The 23,405-nt window shown below is 41.6% G+C and overlaps 1 protein-coding gene across 1 annotated transcript in view; it reads left to right on the forward strand.

Annotated features, from left to right (window-relative positions):
* Nucleotides 1–2,326: 2,326 nt before the first annotated feature.
* The window catches only part of LTN1 (listerin E3 ubiquitin protein ligase 1), a 49,427-nt gene continuing 28,348 nt past the window's right edge, over nucleotides 2,327–23,405 (forward strand). Inside the window, exons 1-13 of the mRNA XM_014518864.2 lie at nucleotides 2,327–2,455; nucleotides 2,861–3,064; nucleotides 3,696–3,794; nucleotides 5,781–6,011; nucleotides 6,929–6,981; nucleotides 9,751–9,931; nucleotides 10,960–11,133; nucleotides 12,856–13,046; nucleotides 14,712–14,859; nucleotides 15,302–16,087; nucleotides 16,653–16,694; nucleotides 18,814–19,006; nucleotides 20,564–20,803. Of these exons, the coding sequence (XP_014374350.1) occupies nucleotides 2,414–2,455; nucleotides 2,861–3,064; nucleotides 3,696–3,794; nucleotides 5,781–6,011; nucleotides 6,929–6,981; nucleotides 9,751–9,931; nucleotides 10,960–11,133; nucleotides 12,856–13,046; nucleotides 14,712–14,859; nucleotides 15,302–16,087; nucleotides 16,653–16,694; nucleotides 18,814–19,006; nucleotides 20,564–20,803 (2,584 nt within the window). The 5' untranslated portion in view covers nucleotides 2,327–2,413. The remainder of the gene's footprint in view (nucleotides 2,456–2,860; nucleotides 3,065–3,695; nucleotides 3,795–5,780; nucleotides 6,012–6,928; nucleotides 6,982–9,750; nucleotides 9,932–10,959; nucleotides 11,134–12,855; nucleotides 13,047–14,711; nucleotides 14,860–15,301; nucleotides 16,088–16,652; nucleotides 16,695–18,813; nucleotides 19,007–20,563; nucleotides 20,804–23,405) is intronic.

Below are 23,405 nucleotides of genomic sequence, written 5' to 3' on the forward strand. Positions count from 1 at the left end.
GGCCCCCCCCTCCCTGGCTGGCGAGGGTCAATCTCGGGCGGGGGGGGGCGGTATGTGCCCCCCATGCCCCCCTTATGTGTCACCTATGTGTCAGGGTGATTGAAGTCCCCCATGAGAACCAAGGCTTACGATCTGGAAGCTTCTGCTAGTTGTCTGAAGAAAGCCTCATTTGCCTGGTCTGGCAGGGTGACCGCCTGTCCCTAATTGGGTGGGCAGTCCTAGAATGGGAACATTATGTCCTGGTCCTGGGCTGCATGACTCTGGGACAGCATTTGTCCTGGATTTGTAGTATCCTGCAGGGATCCAGGTTTGGAAAGTGGCAGGTTTCCCCTTGCAGGCTGCTTGGGTCTGCCAGGAGTGGGACATGGGGCACCACATGCATGTGTGTGCCTGAACACATGCACTTGGCTGGGAATACAGCTGGGCACAATGGAAAGCAGCTCCCTGTGGGTAAATCTGTTGTGGGGAAGGACTGTGCGGGGGGGCAGATCAGGGCCCCCATGGTGAGGGAGGGAATGGGGCAGGGGCAGGGGCTGGAGGCACTGCCCAGTCAGGGCAGTACATGGGACTTGGGGCTCAGGGGAGGAGCAGGATGGAGCCATGGGCAGCTAATCCAGGGGCTGCTGGTGGGGGTGACTCCCCACCTCTGTGTGCACTCTCAGGGGGGAATTGAGGGGTGTGCCCCCCAGAGTTGTGCATGGGGCAGATATGGGCTGCCTGCTCGCTGTAGGGTCAGGGCTCCCCACCCTGCTGCTCTCCTCTGGGAGCCCTCTGCTGTCTGCGCCACCATGGCAAGGTGCCCCTGCCCAGCTGGCTGCAGCAGGGTGACAGCAGTGTGGACTTGTGCCCCTGCTGCTGCTGGGCAAGCAGGGGCACATGGCAGGTGCACGCTCCCAGGGGAAAGGCAGCAGGGCAGTGAGCCCCAAGCCTGCAGCGGGCAGCCTACAGCCACCCTTTCTCCATTCGGCTCTGCTCCAACTGTGCTGCCAGGAGGGGCAGAGGAAAGGAGGATAGGCAGGCATGTGTCCTCCCTTTTCATTTGGAAGAGGTGGTCACCCTATGGTCTGCTGGTCTATAGCAGACCCCCACCACTACATCACCCTTGTTGCTTTCCCCTCTAACCTAAACCCATAGACTTTCAACAGGCCGGTTTCCAGTTTCATACTGGAGCTCTGAGCAATCATATGGCTCTTTTACATAAAGTGCAACTTCTCCTCTTCTCCCCTGCATATCCATCCTGAACAGTTTATACCCATCCACAACAGTGCTCCAGGCATGTCAGCTCCCACGTCTCTGCTATTCCGAGCACCTCATAGTTCCTTGACCGTGTGAGGACTTCTGAATAAACCCCTTTCAAAATCATTTTTGTTGAATTCTGCAACTGTGCAGTCAATGAGACCACATGGTATCTGTCTATCCTGCCTGCTTCCCTTTCCTTCCTTTCTTCTTATGCCCTTGCAACCAGGTATTTAGCTGAATTCACGGATGTGTTGAAATCCACCACGGCTGCGTTCTGAGTGTTGCTGCTATGGCCTCAAACTTGAGCGCAACAGAGCTCGAGGCTGAGGTAAAATATCTGCTCAGCCTTTTGGCTCAGATCAAGTGTAGCCCTGGGGCATCCATGTCCCAAGACCTCTGTGCTTGGGCCTGCATATAGGACGCCTGCTGATGGATTTGGAGTATCTGAAGTCCCAGAGTGAGAGGCTGGGACGGGGGATGCTTGCCAGTTGTAGCACCACCATTTAAGTTCTGCTTGCTCAATTGATACGGTTTTTGGAACTCAATTGATACGATTTGGAACTGATTTGACCTGGAGCGTGAAATATATTAATAAAGAAAATTACACTCAGAGGTATAACTAGGAAGGTTGACTCCCAGGGAGGTGAGGGCCAAGAATTAGGGAGGAGCGGAAGCGTGTCTCCTGGCTATCTCCGGGTGCAGGTGCTGCCCTGGCCCGGGCCCCCCTGAGCCCCCCTTCTGGTGCTCCTCCTAAATCAGCGCCTGGAGCCTGCGCCACTTGCCGGGCCCTAGTTATGGCAGCTGGTCGGGGCGGGCATGGGTAAAGCTTGCAAGGTTGAGGCCACAGCAGAAGCGCACACGAGAGATCCCAGCACGGCCGGTCACAGGGGTGAGGGGGAGGATGCCGCGTAGTCTCCTTGTCTCTGCACGCTTGCAGGATCCAGCAGCCCCCGTCCGCTTCCCAGAGCTGCTCTCCGTGTTCTTACGAGAACACGACAGCACCTGCGCGAAGGCGCAAGGAGCCCCGCACACTCCCCCACCACTAGGCAGTCTGGGTCCTTCCTGTGACGTAGCACCCGGGGAAACCCCAGTCCGGAAGTCCCGCCCTCCCTCTCTTGGCCCAGAGCTAGCTCAGTCCGGGCCTGGGGCTGGGCCCGCTGCCGCCGCCGCCGCTATGGGGGGGAAGAACAAGCAGCGAACCAAGGGCAACGTGCGCGTGAGTCGCGGGGGCAGAGCGGGCCCTCGGGAGCGGCTGGGGGAGGCCCAGATATGGGCACCTACACGCTACACGCAGTACACACACCACGTACCACATACACCCACCTACACCACATTGTATACATGCTATACACGTCACACATACATACACATCACGCACACGCAAACCCTGTCCAGCAGACGGCCCTGGCCTTGGGTCAGTTCCTGGTCTGGGCCTTTTTGGTCTGCTCCTGTGGCTGTAAGGCAGGCAGGGCATCCACGGATAGAAGGTGGCTTTCATTGAAGCCCCTTGAAGACAGCTTTATGAAAATGATTTTGAAAACCAGCCTTTAGTTAGAAATACAGAGGGATTTAAAAGGATCTAAACAATTAATGCACCTTTTCTCTTCTCATTTTATACCAGCCTTCTAGCAGTGGTCAAGCCGCAGAGCTTCTTGCCAAAGAACGTGGGACGGTGCCTGGGTTTATTGGCTTTGGAACATCTCAGAGCGACCTAGGATATGTTCCTGCAGTTCAAGGAGCAGAAGAAATAGACAGTCTTGTAGATGCTGACTTTCGAATGGTGTTGCGAAAACTTTCTAAAAGAGATGTCATAACAAAATTAAAAGTAGGTGTATCCTTCATCCCTGAAAATTGATTTTTTTTTAATTTTCCTTCAAAAGAAAAATAACTTGGAGTGAAAACCTTAATCTGCTGAAGACACTGAAAAACTCTTCTTGATTTCAGTAGGGTCAGTTTCCCCCCAGATAATTTGTGATGAAGTCAGAGACAAGACAGCTAAATGAAAAAAGGCTACTAGGCCTAATAATAATTTATGCAAAATTCTTATTGAAGCCTTGCGTTGAAAGAGGTATTTTTTGTGGGAATGTTTAGAGAGGAAGCTATCAAAATACTGCTGCATTTTCATGTTAGTAAATTTTATAGATGTAAAGTGATTCTTTTAACTTTTTTAGCATATGTTCCTTAAATGTTGCATAAAACTACATTGAACTGTTTGCAATTATGAGGATGCCGTGGAAAATCTCTAGAATGATCTGTGGTTTTCTACAGAGAGAGGGGGTTTATAAGAATAACTCCAGTAAATTAGTGTGTGTAGATTTATTTACAAGGAATGAACCAGTTCCTAGTTTCATGAACAAATACTAAAATATAAAGCAAAAGTTTGATTGTGCTAAATTGCGAGGTATTTCTCCTGATTGTTTTTTTTTTAATTCTTATTATTGACATTTTCATTTTAGGCTACGCAGGAGTTTGGGGCGATGTGCAAGGAAAGAGAAGCAGAGATTGTTAAAGGTGTTCTTCCTTACTGGTCAAGAATTTACTGTAAAATCTCTCTTGTAAGTATTAAAGATCATACATTTTTTCCCGAAAAATAAATAAATCCAATTTCTTTGGGCACTTTTACCTTAATCCATACAGTAGTCAGATTGACACACTGAGTTTGGTATTATGATGAGCTGGCAAACTTGGTTTGAAAAATAATTGTTCAAACTTTGAGAAGCATTTTTTTTCTATGAGGCTGGATGCTTTTGAAAGGCCTGGTTTGTACTGCTTTTTCTGCTCTGCACTTGGGTTTTGGATAGAGGCTGTTGATTATGAACACCTTGGGATGTGATATGAAGATTTACTAGCTTCACCCTTCAACGTAAAAACCCCCCAAAACCCACAGTTTGATTTCACAGACATCTATACAGGTAATAAAAACATCTTCAGCCCAGTGTGATGCATTCTTTTTATTAGTTACCTTAAACATTAATAATTTGGGATAGAAACAATACCTGATGGGCATTAAGACCGTTTGCATTTGGCCAGGTTATTCCATAATTATCCATTCTGATATTCTGTAATATTTCTCTAAAGTATCTGACATTGGTCTCTGTCAGAAATCAGATACTAGAAGAGATATTAATCACTATTCTGATCCAATACAGCAATTCTTATGTGGAACCACGGAATACAGAAGACTGCTATTTATATATATAACTTTACCAACAAAGTTTTAATGTTTACAAATATAACATGTACACTCTTACAGGCACCCAAGTAGTTTAAAAAAAACAAACATATGCAGGAAAGTGTTATAATTGAAGGTAGTTTCCTGTTTTTTCTTGTACTCATTTTCTAAGAATATGTAAACAGATAAGATATGGTTGCAGTTATTCAATAGCTAATGGAACCCAAACAGAATTAAAACTCTCCCTTATAGGATATACTACAGGTCACGATTATGTTGGTGTTGAATTGGGGCCCTGGCCTATACTAGTGAAAAAGACATACTATGTGGGCGCATCTACATGTGCGCTCAACTTGTACTTGCTAAAGCAGTTACTAAATGCAAGTACTAAATGACTGCGCAGTAACTACCATTACTGCTTTGTTCCAGTGGTGCATGGGTCATTTTCCGACCCTACTGTGCAGAAGCAACCAGCTACTGAGCAGTAGTGTCAGCATCGTGGTTTGTGCCCGCTGATGCTATGTCACCATAGCTCATCGCTAGCGTTTTGCAAACTTGAGAATAGTTTTAAAAGGATGAGTGGAGCTGTCTCTTTATGCAGATTGAATTAATTTCTTTGCTGGTTCTTTCCTTATAATGCAGCTCAGTCAGCTACACTCTTCTGAGTACAGCCAAATATAGCCTTACTGGTTAAAAACGAAAGGGATAAATATATTTTAAAATATATTTTGCAGCAGGCTGTGCTAAAACTGTATTTCTTGTATGTGCTGGAGATTGAAAGAGTTAGCAAATCCCAATAATTTTTAAACTAGATTAAAATTAACCTTGAATTTATATGGCAGTCAGTTATCTTTATATTCTCATTCAGAATTTACTATTAAAACGTAATTTAAGAAGTTGCAGTTTCTAGGTTGATAATGTTTTGACAGGTGTTAGATCTGTAATTCATGTCAGTAGTCCCAGTGATTATGTACATGAAATCAGTGGGATTATTAAAATTACCAAGAATCATCCATATCAATGCAGATAGGAAGAGCTACTCAAAAACATGTATTGGTCTTCAAGGCCTTTCAGTATTTTTTTAAAACTAATGCTTTACATTTTTAATTTAATAATCTTTTTCCACTTCTTTGAGAGAGCTTGGGATTTCACAAGAATAATCCACTGGGTTTGGGATAGAAGGATTCCATTTCAAACCTAGATGGACTAATAATGTGATCAGCACATCAATTTCTGCATAGACAGAAAGCTTTTCTTTTTTGGGTGGGAATAGCTGAGAGATGACAGTAAAACAGAAGCATTTCTGCTCTAGAATACTTGCCATCAGAAAATGTGTCTATATATATTTAAATCTTTTATTTTAAAACAGGATAATGACCGCCGTGTTCGAGAAGCAACACAACAAGCTTTTGAGCAACTTATTCTTAAAGTAAAGAAACACTTGGCTCCTTACTTAAAAAGTATCATGGGATACTGGCTGATTGCTCAGTGTGATACTTATTCCCCTGCAGCGTCAGCAGCACAAGTAGCATTTGTGAAAGCTTTCCCTTCAAGCAAACAATCTGAAGCATTGGTATTTTGCAGAGATGAAGTTTTGAATGTGAGTTTGTAGAATATGATGTTCTGATTTTTTTTTTGCAAGAACTGGTTACCTTTCAAGTACTTTTTTCCTTCCCTTCTCAAGTCTCAACTCATGCATGTAAAATTTAGAAAAGCATGTTTTCCGCTCTCCTGAAACTCCTTATTAATGTGAGTTATGTTTACCAATACCTCCCTTAATTTTTCATCCACGTTGAATCCATATAGCATTGTACAGCCTGTGGATATGGAGGTAAGGATTTTGTGGAGGTACGTGGAGGTCAGGATGTTTTTGGTTGATATCGTTTATTGGACCAACTACCACATGGAGTCTGCAATATTCCTGCTATGCATTTCTATGTAACAATCCAGAGTTGCAATATATGTTCCAAGCCACATTCACCGGTTGCTGACAGTACATGCCGGCAATAGATAGAGCTGAACTGAGAGGGCAAAATCACATTCAGCATCGTTTTAAGAAGTGTGTCTGTGCCTTGTTCTTAATAAGTTAAAAGCCTTATTCCACTATATTTGAAGCCAAGCCAATTAACCTTGGACAATTTAGCATAAACGAGAGATGGGTTGTAATCAAACTTCTGAGATGCAAAGCATGCTAAACTTTCTTTATTGGTTTCATCCTGGAGATGCGTGGCTCCTCTGTGTCAAAAGTGGCTGTATGATCTAGTGGTGGCTGGAACATGGCACTAGATTTTGGGAACCCTGGTGTCTGATCCTATTTTTGTCATTAGTTCATGGATGGTCTAAGTCACTTCAGTTCTCTTCTCGCTGGTTTGGTTTCCCATTTAAAAAAGAAAGAAAAGTGCTTAATAATTACATGTTGCTGAGTTCTGAAACTTCACTAGTTGTCCTTATTCTAAGTAATTTATAGCATATGATTAACGTTCATCTATGAATAGTGTTTTCATTTGTCTTGTCTAGGTGTTACAAGATCATCTTCTGAAAGAAACGGCTGATACACTTAGTGACCCTCAGTATGTTGTTCTACTTTAAAGTTACTAGTTTAAAAATTTATTTTGTCCTAAAACATTGTATTCTGTTTAGCTACTTGAATCCATGTCAGTAGGTATATGAAACAGCATTTGACAAAAAGATCAAATTAATTTTTAGCCAAATCTGCGGAGAGAAAATATAATGGAGATTCATTATATTATATGGCAAATCTATAGCAACTTTTTTTTTTTGTTAAGGAAAGTGCTTGTTTTCTTTTGGGTGTTAGCCTGTCAGGCTGATAGAGATTCAACTAGAAGGCCCTGTATGATACCATGTGGGACACCTGTGCTTGGGAGTCTTGCTTATAACTAGGTTTTTAGGCTGGTGGCATGCACATTTAACCATACGCGCTGAGGTGGAACAAAACCTAACAGTAGTGGTAATCGGTACTTCAGTAAAATATTGGAAAGCCCTTTAATACTGTGATGGTGAGCAGAGTTTGAGAACCTACATAGGAAAAATAGACCTGGGCTCCGAAGTTATTTTTAATAGGCTGTATAAAACAACATGACTAATATCTAGTATCTATCAAGTTCGTGTTCTTTCATCCTCTGTTGTGTCCCGCCCTTCCTTCCCTATTCCCCATCCTTGCCATAGAGATAAGTGTGTGCAGTGGAACATTTTACTTTTGGAAATAGTTTAATACCTATTCATGCAAGTTGCTAGATGTATGGTGGAGAAAGCAGAGTGAGTTTCTTTGACCTTTCCCTTACAGTGGGAGGTTATCGAGGTTTGTGAGTTCTGCTTGCTGTGGATATTCATTCTGTAGCTGTGGATAGATCCCCAGGAAAGCCCCGTCTCCTACAGAGGTTTCATTGTGCCAGGGGAGCATAGGGATCAAATAGAGTTTTTGTTTTGGTGCTTTGGATTGCGCTTACCCAAGGCCATTGAGCATCTTAAATATAAGGACTGAGACTTTGAAACCTGATTCCCTAGTCTATGGGAATCTTCTGTAGGAAGCAGACGGCAGGTATGTTGCCTTCATATGTTTCCAGCATTGCTGAGGAGATGGGCAGTAGAGTTGAAGTTTTCTAAACCTGAAGTCTTCATGCTGTGATCCATTGCATTGCTGTAATTAAGCTGAGCAGAGATGAAGCTATAAATGAGGCCAGACCATAATTAACTGGGATTGCATAGTGTGTGCTAGTCAATAGAGATAACAGAAAGTGGTGGTCACATATGCAGAGTATTTTTAAGATTGGGGAAAAAAACAGCCAATCAGTTGATTGTGAACTTTTGACCAAAGGAGGTGTTGCTGTGGCTACAAACAGTTCAACATGCTTTCCTCTTTCCATGCCTGTCATCTGTGTCTTGTCTTGTGCTTTTCAGTTTTAACCAGCTGTTTTTCACCGTTGAGCTAGTCTCATGCAGATGGTGAGCCACTTGGGTAGAAATGGTATAGTTGTGATTTAATGAACCATAAGTAGAACTTTCTGATGTCTGCATATTGCTAACACCTAATCCATGTCATGTGGCTGCATATTAAATTTGAATGAGAGGTCATTTATCTTTGTGGGAGGGGTTTGGTGATGGAGGGAGTTTTCCCATTGCTTATTGTTGGAAATGCCTCTGCAGGAAGGACTCAGTCCATTTTAATAGGTTCCTGAGGCTCTTCCTGATTCTCTGTCACCTGTCTCAAGCAAAACACCAATATCTCATGATCAATTACTGTTGAATACTGCAGAGAGGTTCCAAAGGATGAAAATTGAGGTTGACCTCATATTCTTTGACAGACAGGCATCCACTAAAGCTGTATCAGTGTTACATTGTGACCTGAATACTGATAATCCTGGGACTGTCATATTTGCTTCAGTTAGACGAGTTTGTAGTTGAATTTTGTTTAGCTTCTGGGTGGGCCTGCTCAAGAGCAAAAGGTTTTGGTACTTACAGGACCCCAGTAAGTCCAGGTTGGGCCTCTTCAGCATGGGTTAGATTATGGCTTCTTTGGGTTTTATCAAGGACTTTTTTTTCACCAGTCTGGCAAGGTAGTGATCAAATCTCAGGGACTTCTTTAGGGTGTCCAGAAATTCTTGATCAGTTGAAAGTGCTGAATTCTCCAAATTCAGGCAGGTGGTTGGTTGAGGGGGTGCAGGAAAGATAGGTCCAAGTGGCTTGGGAAGCTTTCAGAATATGCCTACTGTATAGCAGGTTTCCTCAGCTCTTGGTATACAGTTCTGATGCCAGGCAAATCTTTTGGGCTTGAATTCAATTGCTGTGCCTTCCGTCTTGTTTTCTCTACATCTTCAATGAGCCAAGAATCCTGGAAGGATGAAGCTACCACAGGGCTCTTAGGCTAGGAAGGCTGCTGTCCTTCCTGCTTTCAAAGGAGACGATAGTTGCTTGGGAACCTACATTACTTTATTTAATTTTTAGTGAAACTTTAGGCTTCCAAGTGCCTAAGTTTCTTTTGAAAAATGTATTTTGTGTAGTCATTTTATCCTCCTGGATTGTGTGCATCATTGATAAGTAGCTGGAAGACAGGTTGCCTTGAAACTTGGCCTTTTAGGAGCCAGCTGAAGAGGAAAAATGAACTTCCACAAAATGTTTTCCTTTTATAAGTATGGTTTAGTGAAATTTTTAAACTACCGGGAAACTCAGTGTAGTGAGCACTGTTACAGTGTGTATTAAGAATGTTAAGTTTTCTTGTATACAGAAAATCCTGAGAAACCTATTGAAGACCTATAAATATACACATTTTGTTAAAGCTCAGTTAATTTTGTTAATCTTTCTTTTGTGTTTTGTTTTTTAAGAACAGTACCAGAGGAAGAAAGGGAAGCCAAATTTTTTCGAATTCTCACCTGTTCTCTATTAGCCTTAAAGAAGTTGCTTTGCACGTTGCCGAAACATGAGAACCATTCACTTGAGGAGAAGCTAATGCCACTTCTGTGTCAGCAGAAATTTTGGAAATACAGCAAGCACAGTGTACCACAGGTTGCTTATCTTCTTTGTTCCTTTGTATGTTTTATTCACAAATGTTACTTTGAAATTTAGGGCATTAAACGATCTGCTCTACTGTGCAAGAAAGAATCAACTGTGGGGGTTCTGCTGATGTATATTTAACATAGTCTTCCAGTTATAAGACATGTGTCATGCTTTAGGCCAGGGGTGGGCAAAGTGTGGCCCTTGGGGTGGATCAGGCCCATGGCGAACTCTGTTTCCCATCTGCCCCTACCTGTGTTGCTGTGGCCGGTTTCCATGGAGACTCCAATAGCGGCGACGCTGTGACAGCACGGGACCAGGGTTTCCATGGAGATTGGCCCCAGCAGTGCTGGCAGGGTGTGCAGCTGGGAGGGGAGCTGCTCTGGGGCTGTGGCTGGGATCTTGCAGCGGTGACAGCATGGTCCAGAGCCAGGCGGAGCTGTGGTCCGGTGCCCACACCCCATTTTCTCTTCCCAGATCCGGGGCATGTGAGCAGTGGGCTTTTGGGAGATGGTGTCTGGCCACCGGCCAGATCTGCCATTTTTGTCTACCCGTGCTTTTGGCAGACTGGACAAGCTTGCCCTGAGACCTGCTTGTTCATTGGTTAATTTGAAGCCAGCATCATCTGTTTATCTGAAGTTTGCTGCTGAATTCTTGTAAATGAAGCAAACTCCAGAAGCTTAACGCACAAGCTCATAGATGCTTTTAGGTGGGTCATTAACTAAATTATTTTTTTGGCCTTCACTTTGCCAAGCATTTTATATTATTATCAGTGCAGAAGTGGCATCATTTCAATGATGCGTAAAGTGATTCATATAGTAGTTTGTCAAAACATTTTGGAATGCTTCAAGATACAGTGCACTGCATAAAGATGTCCATTGTTTGTAATGTTTTGTTTGACTGAAAAAATCTTCTTTTCCAGTACTTAGTCTATCTCAAAGCTTCTGTTATGTAAGTTCACTGTTTAAAAAAAATTTTTAAGTTGAACTTTTGTGCTAACTCGCATTTTATTTTGACTTTTTGTGTGTGTCTTCCTTCAGGTTCGCTCAGCATTCTTTGAGCTGGTTTCTGCTCTTTGTCAGTACCTGCCTGAGTCGATTAAACTTGAAGGACCACGTGTTTGTCCTGCAGTACTTCTGAGTATTGATGACAGTGATGCAGTGGTGTGTCCAGCTCTTTGGGAAGCCATACTTTATATTGTTGCTACCATTGAGGTAGGCAGAAAATTTGAGAGACCAGTAGTTTATTTGATTATCGCTAAGGCTTAAATTTTCATGAAGTAATTTCACATTGAAACGAAGCAGCATTACCTGCATATTGGAAAAGTACATTAACTGCTTCAGTGCATGGTATCATTCTGTCCTGCCATCTCCTTTGTAATTTAATTTGTATTTTGGTTAACTGTATGTAGTAAAACCCAGTTTAGTCTTATGGGGTTGTTCGCAAGCTGCCATAAGAAGAATGAGCTGATCAGCTATTTGCTGCAGCTTTTACTTCAAAGGGCACCACTTCTCCAATCAACTAGAGCCCATCAGAGAAGTGGTACTCTTTGAGATAAATTGCTAGCAAACAACTGGAGCATTTCAACAGTTCTGCATACTCATTTGCTGCAGGTCTGTAATCCCCAGTTACTTGGCAAACTCTCAACTTCATAGGGGTTTTAAGGAATCTAACCCAACAGAGTTACCTAGGTTCTACTGTACTAATTGTACCTTTATCCTTTATAACTACTTGTTTTTCCTTAACTGTGCGGAAAATGGTGAAGATGAAACAATTGTCAAAGGATTGTTAAAAGCCTTGAAAATGATAGGAGGTAGTCAGTCATTTTCAGAGCTGCTCTCACTCCTCATATTCAAGGCCTCTAATAGCAGCCCCATAGTGGCTTTTAGAAACCTTGAAAAAGAGGGAGCTTAGCAGTCCTGAACCTGACGATACCTTAGTATGAGCTGTAAGCAGTGCTGGCTAAGTATGCTACTATCAGATCCGTATTTTCAAGGTTACTAGTTGCAGCCTGCAATCTAACTACTAGCAGCCTTGAAAAGGAGGGGAGCTAATCAGCTTTGAGGCTGCGAATACCACAGCAGGGATGAACTGTGTTTAATGAGCAATGTCTGTTTCCATTAAGTTTGGACAGGTGCACTCTCTCGGTAAGTGCAGAGTGTTTTTCAGTCCTGAGGTTGTGCACATATATGGACTACATTGGTACAGCTAGTTGGAGTTTTTATAGACAACAGTTGTGGTTTGTTTTATCATTCATTAGTTAAAGCCTGATTTTTGTTACCGCTTTTCCTTAGGTGAAATCTTGGTCTCACGTAAGTCAGTCGAGTTTTGCCAGGATTTCACCTCAAATGCTTCTGTTAAGTGGGATCCTTCTTTGTAATGATTATATTACTATTAAGCATGACCATAGCCATATATGAAAATCAGTAAACTTTCTTTTTTCCTTCACAGTTTATCAGTGCAAGTAAATGGTACTGTTATGTCTGGCTTTTTTTTTTTTTGGTCATTTGGTCTGCTTTACAAATTAGTCCTAGACACAAGATCAAAATATTTTTTTCCATGAGTTCTCAAATTCCTAATGCTAGTTAGGTTGGTGATGGGTTAAATCTGGAGCTAAAATAAAAGTAACAATATCAAAGAAGAAATGTAACTAAATGGTATTAGTAGTCCTGGGATTACTTGAAACAAGTCCATTTTGACTGCTTACTAGAAGATCCTCACTTCACTTAAGATCAAAAAATGTTATTCTCAAATTTGGTAGTAACTGAATCTGAAATGCTCAGGGAGAAAATGAGGCTTTAAAGCTACTGACCAGTCTGTTCAGAGTGGATGTTAACTTCTGCTGCAGTGAAAGGAGGTAGCCTAGGTGACCCAGGAGGAGCTCTCCAACCAAATAACTTTGGAAATTAATTTATATCTATAATGTCTTCCTGTAGGACTGTTGGAGGCATGTAAATGCCAAAAAGGGAGTTCTGCCAAAGCTGTGGATCATGCTTCGAGAAGGTGGACGAGGTTTAGCTACTGTTATATATCCCAATCTCTTGCCATTCATTAGCAAGGTACCCCCTGGCATTACGGAACCAAAGCTGGACTTCTATAGAGCTTTTTTTAGCTCTATAATTCAAGGGTACGAATCACATATTTTTGATTTTTAATTTAAGGCAGCATTTTTATTTATGCTTGGAAATAAAAGAATGCAAATTACTTAAAGCATTTAAAATATCTAGATATAATCCTATTGTTCTTGAGGGTATTTAAATACATGCAGCAGTAATTTATTTAATGAAAGGATGTTATTACCAGTCAGTATGAAAACAGTATGGCAACATAAGTATTTGAAGATTTTAGCTGCATCTCAGCTAAAACACCTTTCTTGCCTTAATCTCATTTTTAAATGTATACCTGACCCTTCAGATTCCTTTTTGATTGGTCTTCATATCCTCCCAGTCCAAAGAATTTCAGTCTAATTTCCTTTACCACTAGATGATATGACAATGGTTACATTTTTTTCTCCTTCTGTAAAAGTATTAAATCTCTTTTGCCCATGTGCAAGTGTAAACCTAATCGGCATTTTAGCTGTGAAGTTAGCCATATATCAAAACTCTAGTGGTTGTTTTTAAACGAATTTGAACTTGTATGCCTTGGTGCTCTCAGAATAAATTTACTTTAAAGTATCTCAGAAAATACACATACAATGATGGTTTTAACTTAATATTAATTCATTGATTTTTATTTGAAATTTACAAATAGATGTTTGTGGAGTAAAAATCTCTTTAAATGGCATTTAAAAATGGCTTAGTGAACTCAGTGTTTAGTATGGCTTTTTTAGTGTGTCTGCTGTTTTGTTTAAATGTTCTTTTTCATTTACAGAACTTGCAGAACTAGTTGTTCAATGCTGCTTTTTCCTAGAGCATGTGGGATTCTCTTACCCTGTGCAATTCTTGCAGTCTCTTACACTAGTAAGAACTTTCTCCTGCGAAACAAACTCTATATTCAGCAATTGCTTTCTATACGTATCTGCCCACTCTTTCTTTCTTCCTTCCTTAGTTCTTTGATCACTTGGCCCTTTTCTTTCATGCAAGACTGAACATACAAGGCTGAAGTTTAAAAATTGACTTCAGCTAAGTGTGTTTAGGACATCAGATTGAAATACAGTAAAAGCTTTGTTATCCGGCACCCACGGGGAATGGAGGGTGCCAGATAGCAAAATATACTGGATAACTGAATGGCCCGAACAGGCATCTTTGCCTGTTTGGGCCGCTGCCTGTCCTGCTGTGTCGGGTGTTGCCATCCCTTCTGTGGGCCCCAAGGGACAGGGAGTGGGACCCATGCAGCCTGCAATGCCCTTGGGGCTCAGCAGCGCAGGCTGCTTTCCCCCAGGCCGTGGGTGCTCCATGAAACCGGAAGTGCCACAGTGGGCACTTCTGGCTTCACTTTATCCTTACAAGCCAGCATGCTGGTTAACAGAGCATGCCAGCTTGTAAGGTGCTGGTTAACACAGCTTTTGCTGTATATAGTCAAGGCTGCATTTGGCTGGTAAGCCGTAAGTGGTTTTTTCCTCCTTGATTGCATAGTTATGAGTGAGTCAACTAGATTAAAAAAGTTGCATTTAAATGTCCAGAGTTCTAGTTTTGATGTCAGACACGTTTTTCTGAATTTCGGTTTTGAAGTAACTTTATCACCTCCCTCCTCCCCCACCCCATGAACAGCATGTGCAGTGTTGTATTAAATATGAAATAAAATTGTTGACCGGTGACTTTTTTTCAGTTCTCTTAATGTTATATTTATTTAGGTTGTCAAGTGAGCGAGCCATATCCAGCCAATCGGAATGTTCTGCAATCATCACTGCTTTTACGGAGTGTCTACGATATGCCATGCTACAGAGCATAGGTGAAGAAGATGAGCAAAAACAGATTCAAGAAATGCTTATATATGATCAGGTGTTTATTATGCAGATACTTGAAATATTTTTTGTTTTGGCCAAATTTAACTTTAAGAAAATGTTCAGTGAGAATTTATTCAATATCCTGTGGAGTTTAAGAAAAAGTAATGTGAATTTTGCTTCTAGATTCTTCCTTCCTATAAAACCAAACCCTCTATTGAAGCATGTATTTACTATTTGAAAAGAGCATTGCTATTAATAAAGTATAAATATAATAAGTATAATATAATGGATGTAAACAGCACTTACTTTTGTTTAATAGAAGAAGTTGGGTGGTTATGATGTCGTTCTAACCTTGTTCTCAGAATTGCTATTAGGTTGATGTTGTTTCTATAGCTGTTGAATACTGTGAAAATGTCTTGGGATTACTGAGCTCAGAATGATTATCCAGTTGGGTAAGTATTCAGTAACTAAAATCTTTCTTGTGTTTCTTTTTGTAGCTAATTCCTCTCATTGATGCTGTGTTTAAAGAAACCAGATTACAAAATGGTTCATTGTTTTACCAAATGGCAGACACGCTGAGCTCTTGGGAGATGAAGGCGGAAACTTTAAATGATGATGGCTCAGCTGAAGTTTTCCAGAGAGTATTGTTGAATTTTTGGGACAGTCTTTTAAAATTGTGTGTTCTCCATGTTGATATGGTGGTTGCTGATGAGAAATCTTTGGTTGCTATATCCTGCTTGTTACAAACTCTTCATAATCCAGAGAGCTCCAAAAAACCAAGCAAACGGAAAACTATAAAAATTAGATTTACAGATGAAGATGAATCTGAAAAGAACTCTGAGTGCAGGAAGCCTACTGAAGTGACAAGTAACAGTGAATCTGAAATTCTGGCTGACACGCCACACATTTCACTTTTAAGAAAACAGTCGTTAGAAGATTTGGTCTGTAGACTTGCTGAACTGAGTATTGTATACATCAATGAACAAACGTCTGATCAGCACTTAAAATTTCTCTCTGCTCTGCTTGGCTCCTTCTCTTCAAACAGAGTATTTCAGGTACTGTTAGAAGAAGAAAACGAAAATACCACTCAGGCGGTATCCCACGAAAACGTAAAACCACAGCACGAAAACCCATCCGTACAGTTTTTGCATCAGAAAGTAATAACTTGGTTAAAGGAAGACTGGAGGAAGGACACAGATTTTCTGGTTGATATTTTGTGTAGCATTCTGAATTGTTGTAACAGTAGTACAGAGAGAAAAAGTATTCTTGATGATTTGACTAAGGTATGTATTTTGTTTCATTTTCAAAGAATTTGTCCTAATGATTAACTGTGATAGAGCTAATTGCAATTTTTTAATTATAGCTGTTTCTTGGTTTGAACTGTGTCAGATTAATACATGTTTTGGATAAGTCTGACAAAGGGAAGTGCCCTTAGGAGAACTGCCGTTAGAATATTAGAAAATGGGTTATGACAAATGTGCATCTCAGACTTGATTTTATCTAGGAACAAAGAACTTAAGAGCAGTACATCATTTGAGTATATTATTTATCACATTCTTTATACAGCGTGGCACAACATTATTGACCTTTAGTCTTTTCATCACAGCCACTTCCCATTTTGACAGAGGCACACAGGGATCAGGAGAAAAATTGTAATGCCATACAGTTAGGCACCATAGCACTTAACATTCACAGAGTACTAATAATAATCTTTGATCATTACTCAAACTTGACAGTGTGCACCATCTTCAGAAATTAAAATTGGACAATAAGTAGTAAAAGTATTGTATAAGCATTCCAATCCCAGTGAAGTCTTATTAACTGTATCTCTTCATTTTTTTCCATTAGATGGATCTGAAATGGAACATCTTTCTTCAAATAATTCAAAAGGTATTTCTTTCAGGAATTGTTTTTGAATGCAGAATTTGGGATACTTTCCTTCTTTCAATTTTGAGAAGTTATGGTAAATGGCAGATTGGTCTAATTTTAAAATCTAGTAGTGTTTCTACCTAAAGTTAAGAGTACCATTTATTTCATTTTAATGGAGCATCTCTCAGGAGTTCTGGCTTGATGGCACTGGTATTTCTCTTGATCCACAGAGTATGCAGTCATTGTCCCCATCTAAGCTTTCTTCTTTCAGCCTGTCTCATTTCTGATCTAGCAGGACTTTTTGCCCATTCATATATTTGGATTTCAAGTGGTCAGGAGGAGGGGTATTAATACAATTGGTGATGGTTATTGTTATGTAAGTTCAACTCCTTTTGCTGTTTGTTCTCTACAAAACACCATCAACTTGTGCACGTGAGCTTTAGAAACTGAGATACTTAAATTGAGGCACTATTCAGAACCCCATGATGTGAAAACTATGAATCAAGTTATCCAATTTTTTAGGCATTTTCTATAGCTTTCTTTGTCATATTTCAGACATTAATACAATGCCTGGGAAGTAAGGCAGTATTATTATTCCTGTCTTTATACATGGGCAGGAGTGGAGGCACAGAATGTAAGTGACTTGCCTGAGGTGATAAGTATAGATTCTAGCACAGCTGGGATCATTTAGTTCACTGTTCAGTGCTTTAACCACAGTATTCACCTTAATTAATACCTCACATTTTAAAAATCTTTCCTGTTGTTTATCATTTTATTACTAAATTGGTCTATCACCTAGCAGAATAATTTTTTCTTTGTGTGTAATTTGCAGAGATGTGAGGCAAAATTTTTTCCAGTGCTTTATTTTTCTGTGGAAAATTTTCCATTACTAAAAATTCATTGCATCATAAAATTCATTAGTAATAATGAATGGATGCCAATACAATATTAGGCAAGCTTGCCAGTTTCAAAGCTGTAATTAATGTTTTTCTGGTGATTCTCCTTAGGAAGTGTGAGAGAGAGTACATGTATGTTTTATTGATTTGTAAACAGAAGGGTAAATATACTCACATAATAATCCAAACCAAAAATCAAGTTATGAATTCACCTAACTGGCTGTGCAGGTCAAATCAAAACCAAAGCATGGCATATCATGCATGGTTCTTTGGGTGTTGTAAAATTAATATCAATAGTTTTCAGTGCCTTCATTTTTTCTTAAATTTTAAACAAACAATGTAAGGGAAGTATATGCTTTTGTGTATTGTCTTTACATTTTTACAATTATTCCAATAAAAAAAAAACTTGCCACATAAAGCTTGAATTTGTTTGAATATAACATTTAAATCACATTAAGCATGCTGTACTTAATTTTTTCCTAATCAAATATTTCAGTTCAAATACTTGTGGCTATTGGGACATAAAATTAACACAGGGGTACATTTTTAGTTTACTAAATATAAGTCAAACCTGCTAAATCAGATCGCGCTCTATTTAGGGCATTGGAAATTTTTCTGGAAAACCCATGTCTCTTGTAATTTGGCATCTTAGGAAAAAAATCAGCATTTCTTCAGATAACTTGCAGTTTTTAATGTATAGGTATGGAGTATTATCTCTGAAGACTGCATAGTAATCCTGTGCCCTTAGAGTTACCATATTTTCCTCAAGTAAAGCATACACATTTTCCCCCAAAAACCAGCTGGGAGGAATGGGGTGCACATTATATGCGAGAAATACAGGTACCTACGGGTCTGGAAATGTGACAGTGGGGAGCAGTGGCAGAGTTAATTGCCACAGTTCTGGGTGTCATGGCAATTAACACTGTCACCACTCCCCTGCCACAAAATTTCTGGACCCATGGAGTCTTCCCCTTTCCCCCAGTCTTATGACATGACCCTGTGTCCTGGCCCAGTCTGGTGTACGGGGTCATTCCATGGCTGGACCCAGTGTGCGGGCTCAGACCTGGCTTCCTAGCTGCTACTACTCAGTACTGTACGTGTACTACAAGGTAAAAATTCTTTTTCTTCAAGCTGTCTTTTAACAACAGTGTGTGTTTTATATTCCAGGGCATGCCAAATATTAGAAAATGTGGTATTAACCTCAAAATAGTTACTTAGAGTTCTTTATTTTCCTTGTAATTTAGGCATGCTCAAGCTCAGTTAAACACTTGCTAGTCTGTGACTGGCTGAAAGGGGACATACTTGGAGAAAAGCTTGTAATGTTAGCAGATGATCTGTGCTATGTGGGATTAAAAACCACTGCAGCCTTGTCAGAATCATACTCTTCAGAAAAGTGGACGCTCTTGAGCTTGGTGTTGTCACAACATGTTAGGAATGGTGAGTCTATTTATCCTTTGGGGATTGGGTGAACTTCCTGAGGTTTTTCCAGAAATCCTATTTCTACTTTATACCTCCTCCTCTGTTTGCCAGAGCCAATTAATCACATCCTGTTAACTTCATCTACACTAACTGGGAGTGGTCAGTTAATATGCTTTCCCTTCCATCCCTCTGGTAGCAGAACCACCATTTATCTTCTTTCTGTAGGATTTCCAGCAATTGTATTTTTCTTCAGTGTGAAGAAGAAAATTTAGATTTAGTAATGGGTAATGCTGCAGAATAGGTATGTTGTGAAGATCATCAGTATTAGAGCTTATTGTTAGAGGTCCATGATAAATACTTATGAACAGTTGATACGTCCATGTTCTAGAATGGGTGGGTGTTCATTAGGGATACACCAATAAAGATTTTTAGGGACAATACTGATGGCCAGTTATTAACAAGCAATATTGGCCGATATTGATCTGATTGCTGATACGCAGCTTGGAGAGCAGCATCCGGCTGGTAAGTCTGTTGTGAGGGAAGGGGCATGGGGTACAGATCAAGGCCCCTGTGGTGAGGGAGGGAGTGGGGCTAGGGCTAGGGCAGGCACTGCCCAGCCAGGGTGGGGCAGGGAGTAGGATGGAGCCAGTGGCTCTTTCTGGTGGGAGGGCTGTACTTGGGGCTGGCAGCAGCGATGTTTGGAGGGAGGGGACTATAGCGAATTCTGGGGTGGCCACAGCCCATTTCCTCCCTCCTAGTGATGTAACCCCCTCCCTCCCAGTGTCACCACTGCCAGCCCCGAGTGCAGCCCTGGCCCAGCCCCACCCCTGCCGAGCAGCAGTCCGCCCTCGCCCTGCATACAGGTCCAGGTGGCACATGCCCCCCATGGCTCCCCTGGGGTGTGCATAGCAGTGGGATCTATCTCCCTCTTTCTGCATCCCCAGGATGCTGCAGCTGCATGCATGCATGTGGCATTTATCAGCGACTTTATCAGCCACATCAGCCAAAAAAGCTGATTGCCAATTATGTCAGTTTTCCTTTCATCAATGCTGATACGATATGGACCAGTGTATCGGTGCATCTCTAGTGTTCGTGAAACTCTCATATTTGCTATGCGGTCCCAGAGTCTTCTCTGGGAAATCTGCTCAGCTGGCTGCAGAAATTTAGCCAGCTTGAAAGCCCAAATGCTGCACTGCAGGGCTGATTGTTTGCCTTATTGGGAATGAGGGTTAGTGTAACAGATGGCTGTAGAAGGATGGTTGCTATAAACCATTTGTTTTATGCAAAGGTTGGTGCAAGAAGCTTCACCAAAAATGTGTTGTGTGCATTTCATTAGGCTGTTGCATAATGCCTAAAGTGAAGATACAGAAGCTTTACCATGTATAGAAATAAAGCTGTCTTTGCTTTGAATCAATTTGGTATTTGTGAATGAGACTCTTGAAAATATTGATTAGAGATATTGATTAGAGTTTGCTGAATTTCACATTATCCTACTTACCATGGAAGAACTGTAAAAATGTCTCATCTTTTTTTTTTCCCTTCACTCTTCCACCCCCTACCCTTCCATCCTCCCAGAGTTCTTGATTGGTGAAAGTTATGTTGAAAGGATTATTGATAATCTTCAAGCAGCTTTGTCTAAAGCTAGGGATCTTTCTGAAGCTGGAAATACTGAACCTTCGGTATCTTTCATCTGTGATGTAGCCTCCAGCTTTTTCAGTTCTGTTAAAGGGTGCTTGCTGATGCCATCCTCAGAAGACTTGTTATTCACTATTTTTCAGTTGTGTGCACAGAGCCAGGATACTACACACTTGCCAGGTAAGCAAAACAGAAATTTCATTTGCAAACCAAAATCTGACTTTGAAGCACACATTTCTATAATTGCATCTGTTGGTTAGAACTGAGGGTTGAATCTCAAGGCAATAGGAAAAAGAAAACTTTTTGAAAAAAAATATAGCACATTACTTTCATAATAGCCCTGTAAAACTAGATCAGTAGTTCACACCTGGTGGGACATGACCCCCAGGTGGTCATGTAAGATGGTTAGTTGGCAGGTGAGGGGAGCGTCTAAAGGAGCTTGAAAATTGTATTGCAGTCTAGAGAAGATCTTTGTAAAGCACATAGGGTCTGCTCTGCTCACCTGCTCCTTGTTCCAGCCTCCCTATCCCTCCAGTTTCTCCCCTGCCATGATTTTGTTGTATGTTGTTGGGGAGTGGGGAGTACTTTGACCAGTAGCAGTCTCGCAAGTAGCTTGGCCTTACCTGATCAGGCCAGTCACCCTACCTGAGCTTCTTGTCCAGCCATGCTCACAGAGTGCTCTCCCTTCCAAGCATTGCTCCTGCTGGTTTCTTAGGGCTTGTTAGGGCTTCAGCTATCATAGCCTATGCCCTCTTTTCCTTTCTGGCTGCGCCTTGCCTCGGTCCGCGGATTTGAGATCTCAGCTTCTGCGGGTATCGGCCTGGCCTTGACAGCAGTCCCTTCCCTCCTGGGGTTCTGTCTCCATATCATAGTTTCTGCCTCACAGATTGGAGCTGTCTCCTGGTCCCTAAAAGCAGGGTGCACCTCAGCACCCTTGCTCATGGCCTTCTCTACCCCTGTAGCCACAACCTGGTCCTTCAGTCACAAGTCCAAATTGAACAAAAAAAACCAGCTAGTTCAAAAAGAAATCCAGTAGTTTCCCTCCTTGGATAAATGCTGCCTGTAGGCCTTACCTGCTTAGGAGCCTTCCTCCCTGGCTTCTCTGGGCAGGCTAGGTGCCTGTCTGCCTCCAGGAGCACCCATGCTGCAAAACTTGGAGATTTGTAAGTCTCCTGGTATGGCCCCAGGCTGGGTTTAAATCCCCTAACCCAGTGTTCTCCTGGTCATCTGACTGGTGTCACTTCATCCAGTGACCACATATACAGCCTGCTGCTTATTAGTTGCTTGGTCTTATCTGTCCCAGGTTTGGCACACCTGCACTGATTTTTGTAACTGCCTACTCTATCAAGCTGTACTAGTAACAGGGACAGGGGTATGCTTGCCATACACCTCACAATTCAAGACCTATTATTTTCTGGAAACCTCAGTACCTCAAAGCACATAAAAAGCAATATTGTCCCTGGTTGAACTTATTGGAAACATGTTCTGCCCATGTCTAAAAAAATTAGCAATATTTTTTCTCCACAAAGTTTAGCATACATTACTCTTGCATGACAGCTTTAAGTTGGAGGGAGGTAGACTTCATCAGAGATGTGCCTTTTGCTATCCCTGTGAAAACCTGTTAAAATTTGGCCAAGCTATAAAACTTTTGCGTAGGGGAAGGGATGGGACAACCCACTGTTGACTTGCCAGAACTTTGCAGCTAAGTCCCTGAAGAGTCTAGACACACTAGGCATACTGCAATCCAGGATCAAGCAGGATTTATCTTGCACTTGAAGATCTAGGTTGCTACAAACTGGCTTTGTTCAAGACAATGGAACTGAAAACAGAAAATCTGGGCGTTAATTGGAGATGGAAACTAGAGGACTGGGACTGGAGTTGGGAGCCAGTGGGTAAGGGAGAGACTGGTCAGTTGAGTACCCAGTAGACAAGACTGGGACTGGGAACCAGCAGGCAGGGAGAAGATTGGTTGGGAAAAGTAACTGGGCTTGGTATGGGAAGCTTGAGAATTGGAAACTCTTTGTTCATAGGGGAGAAAAACAGAACTGGACTGAGGAGTTGGGGATGGGGAAAATCAGTGTCTTAGCAGGCATAGGGCAGAATGGGTCACGCCTGCAGGGAATGGGTAAAAAGGGTCTGTGAGCTTATAGCATGCATCTCTTCAACAGAACCCATGATCACTGAGTTTTGCCACTGCTCAATTGTCAGCAAATATCCTTTGGAATCACTGGTTAAATGGCTCATCTACTATAGTTCTAGTTTTATGTGAAGACTGAAAACCTAGTATGGCTAAGTTTGTGAAGGCCTGTGGTTACAGCCCCATTTGACTTGACAGGGCGCAAAGTTATTTGCTAAAAAGTATTGAAGATCACCTGTGATTTTTGTTCATATGCATTATCTCCAGTCTTTAGTTACATACTGTTTTTTCATAGAATTCCTGTCTCATTCTTTCCAGAGGATAGACCTGGGAATGAATTAGGTAGTAAAGACACTATGGTCTGTGATAGAATAAGAAAGAATTATGCTAGGGGTTGCAGAAAAAGAAAGGATGTACTCCTGGTTTATTGAACTTTGTATAGGACAGTGTTTCCCAACCAGTGTGCCGCAGCACAAAAGTGTGCTGTCAGAAATGAACAGGTGTGCTGTGGAATTTTGCCATAGCAGTGAGCTACAATAGATATGAGGATGGGGGGAATAACAGGTGTGCCATGGAAAATTTGTATTAATGTAAGTGTGCCTTGGGGCTGGAAAAGGTTGGGAAACACTGGTTTAGGAGAATTAG

Source organism: Alligator sinensis, unplaced genomic scaffold (assembly GCF_000455745.1).
Source record: "Alligator sinensis unplaced genomic scaffold, ASM45574v1 scaffold373_1, whole genome shotgun sequence".
NCBI classification, from domain to species: domain Eukaryota; kingdom Metazoa; phylum Chordata; order Crocodylia; family Alligatoridae; genus Alligator; species Alligator sinensis.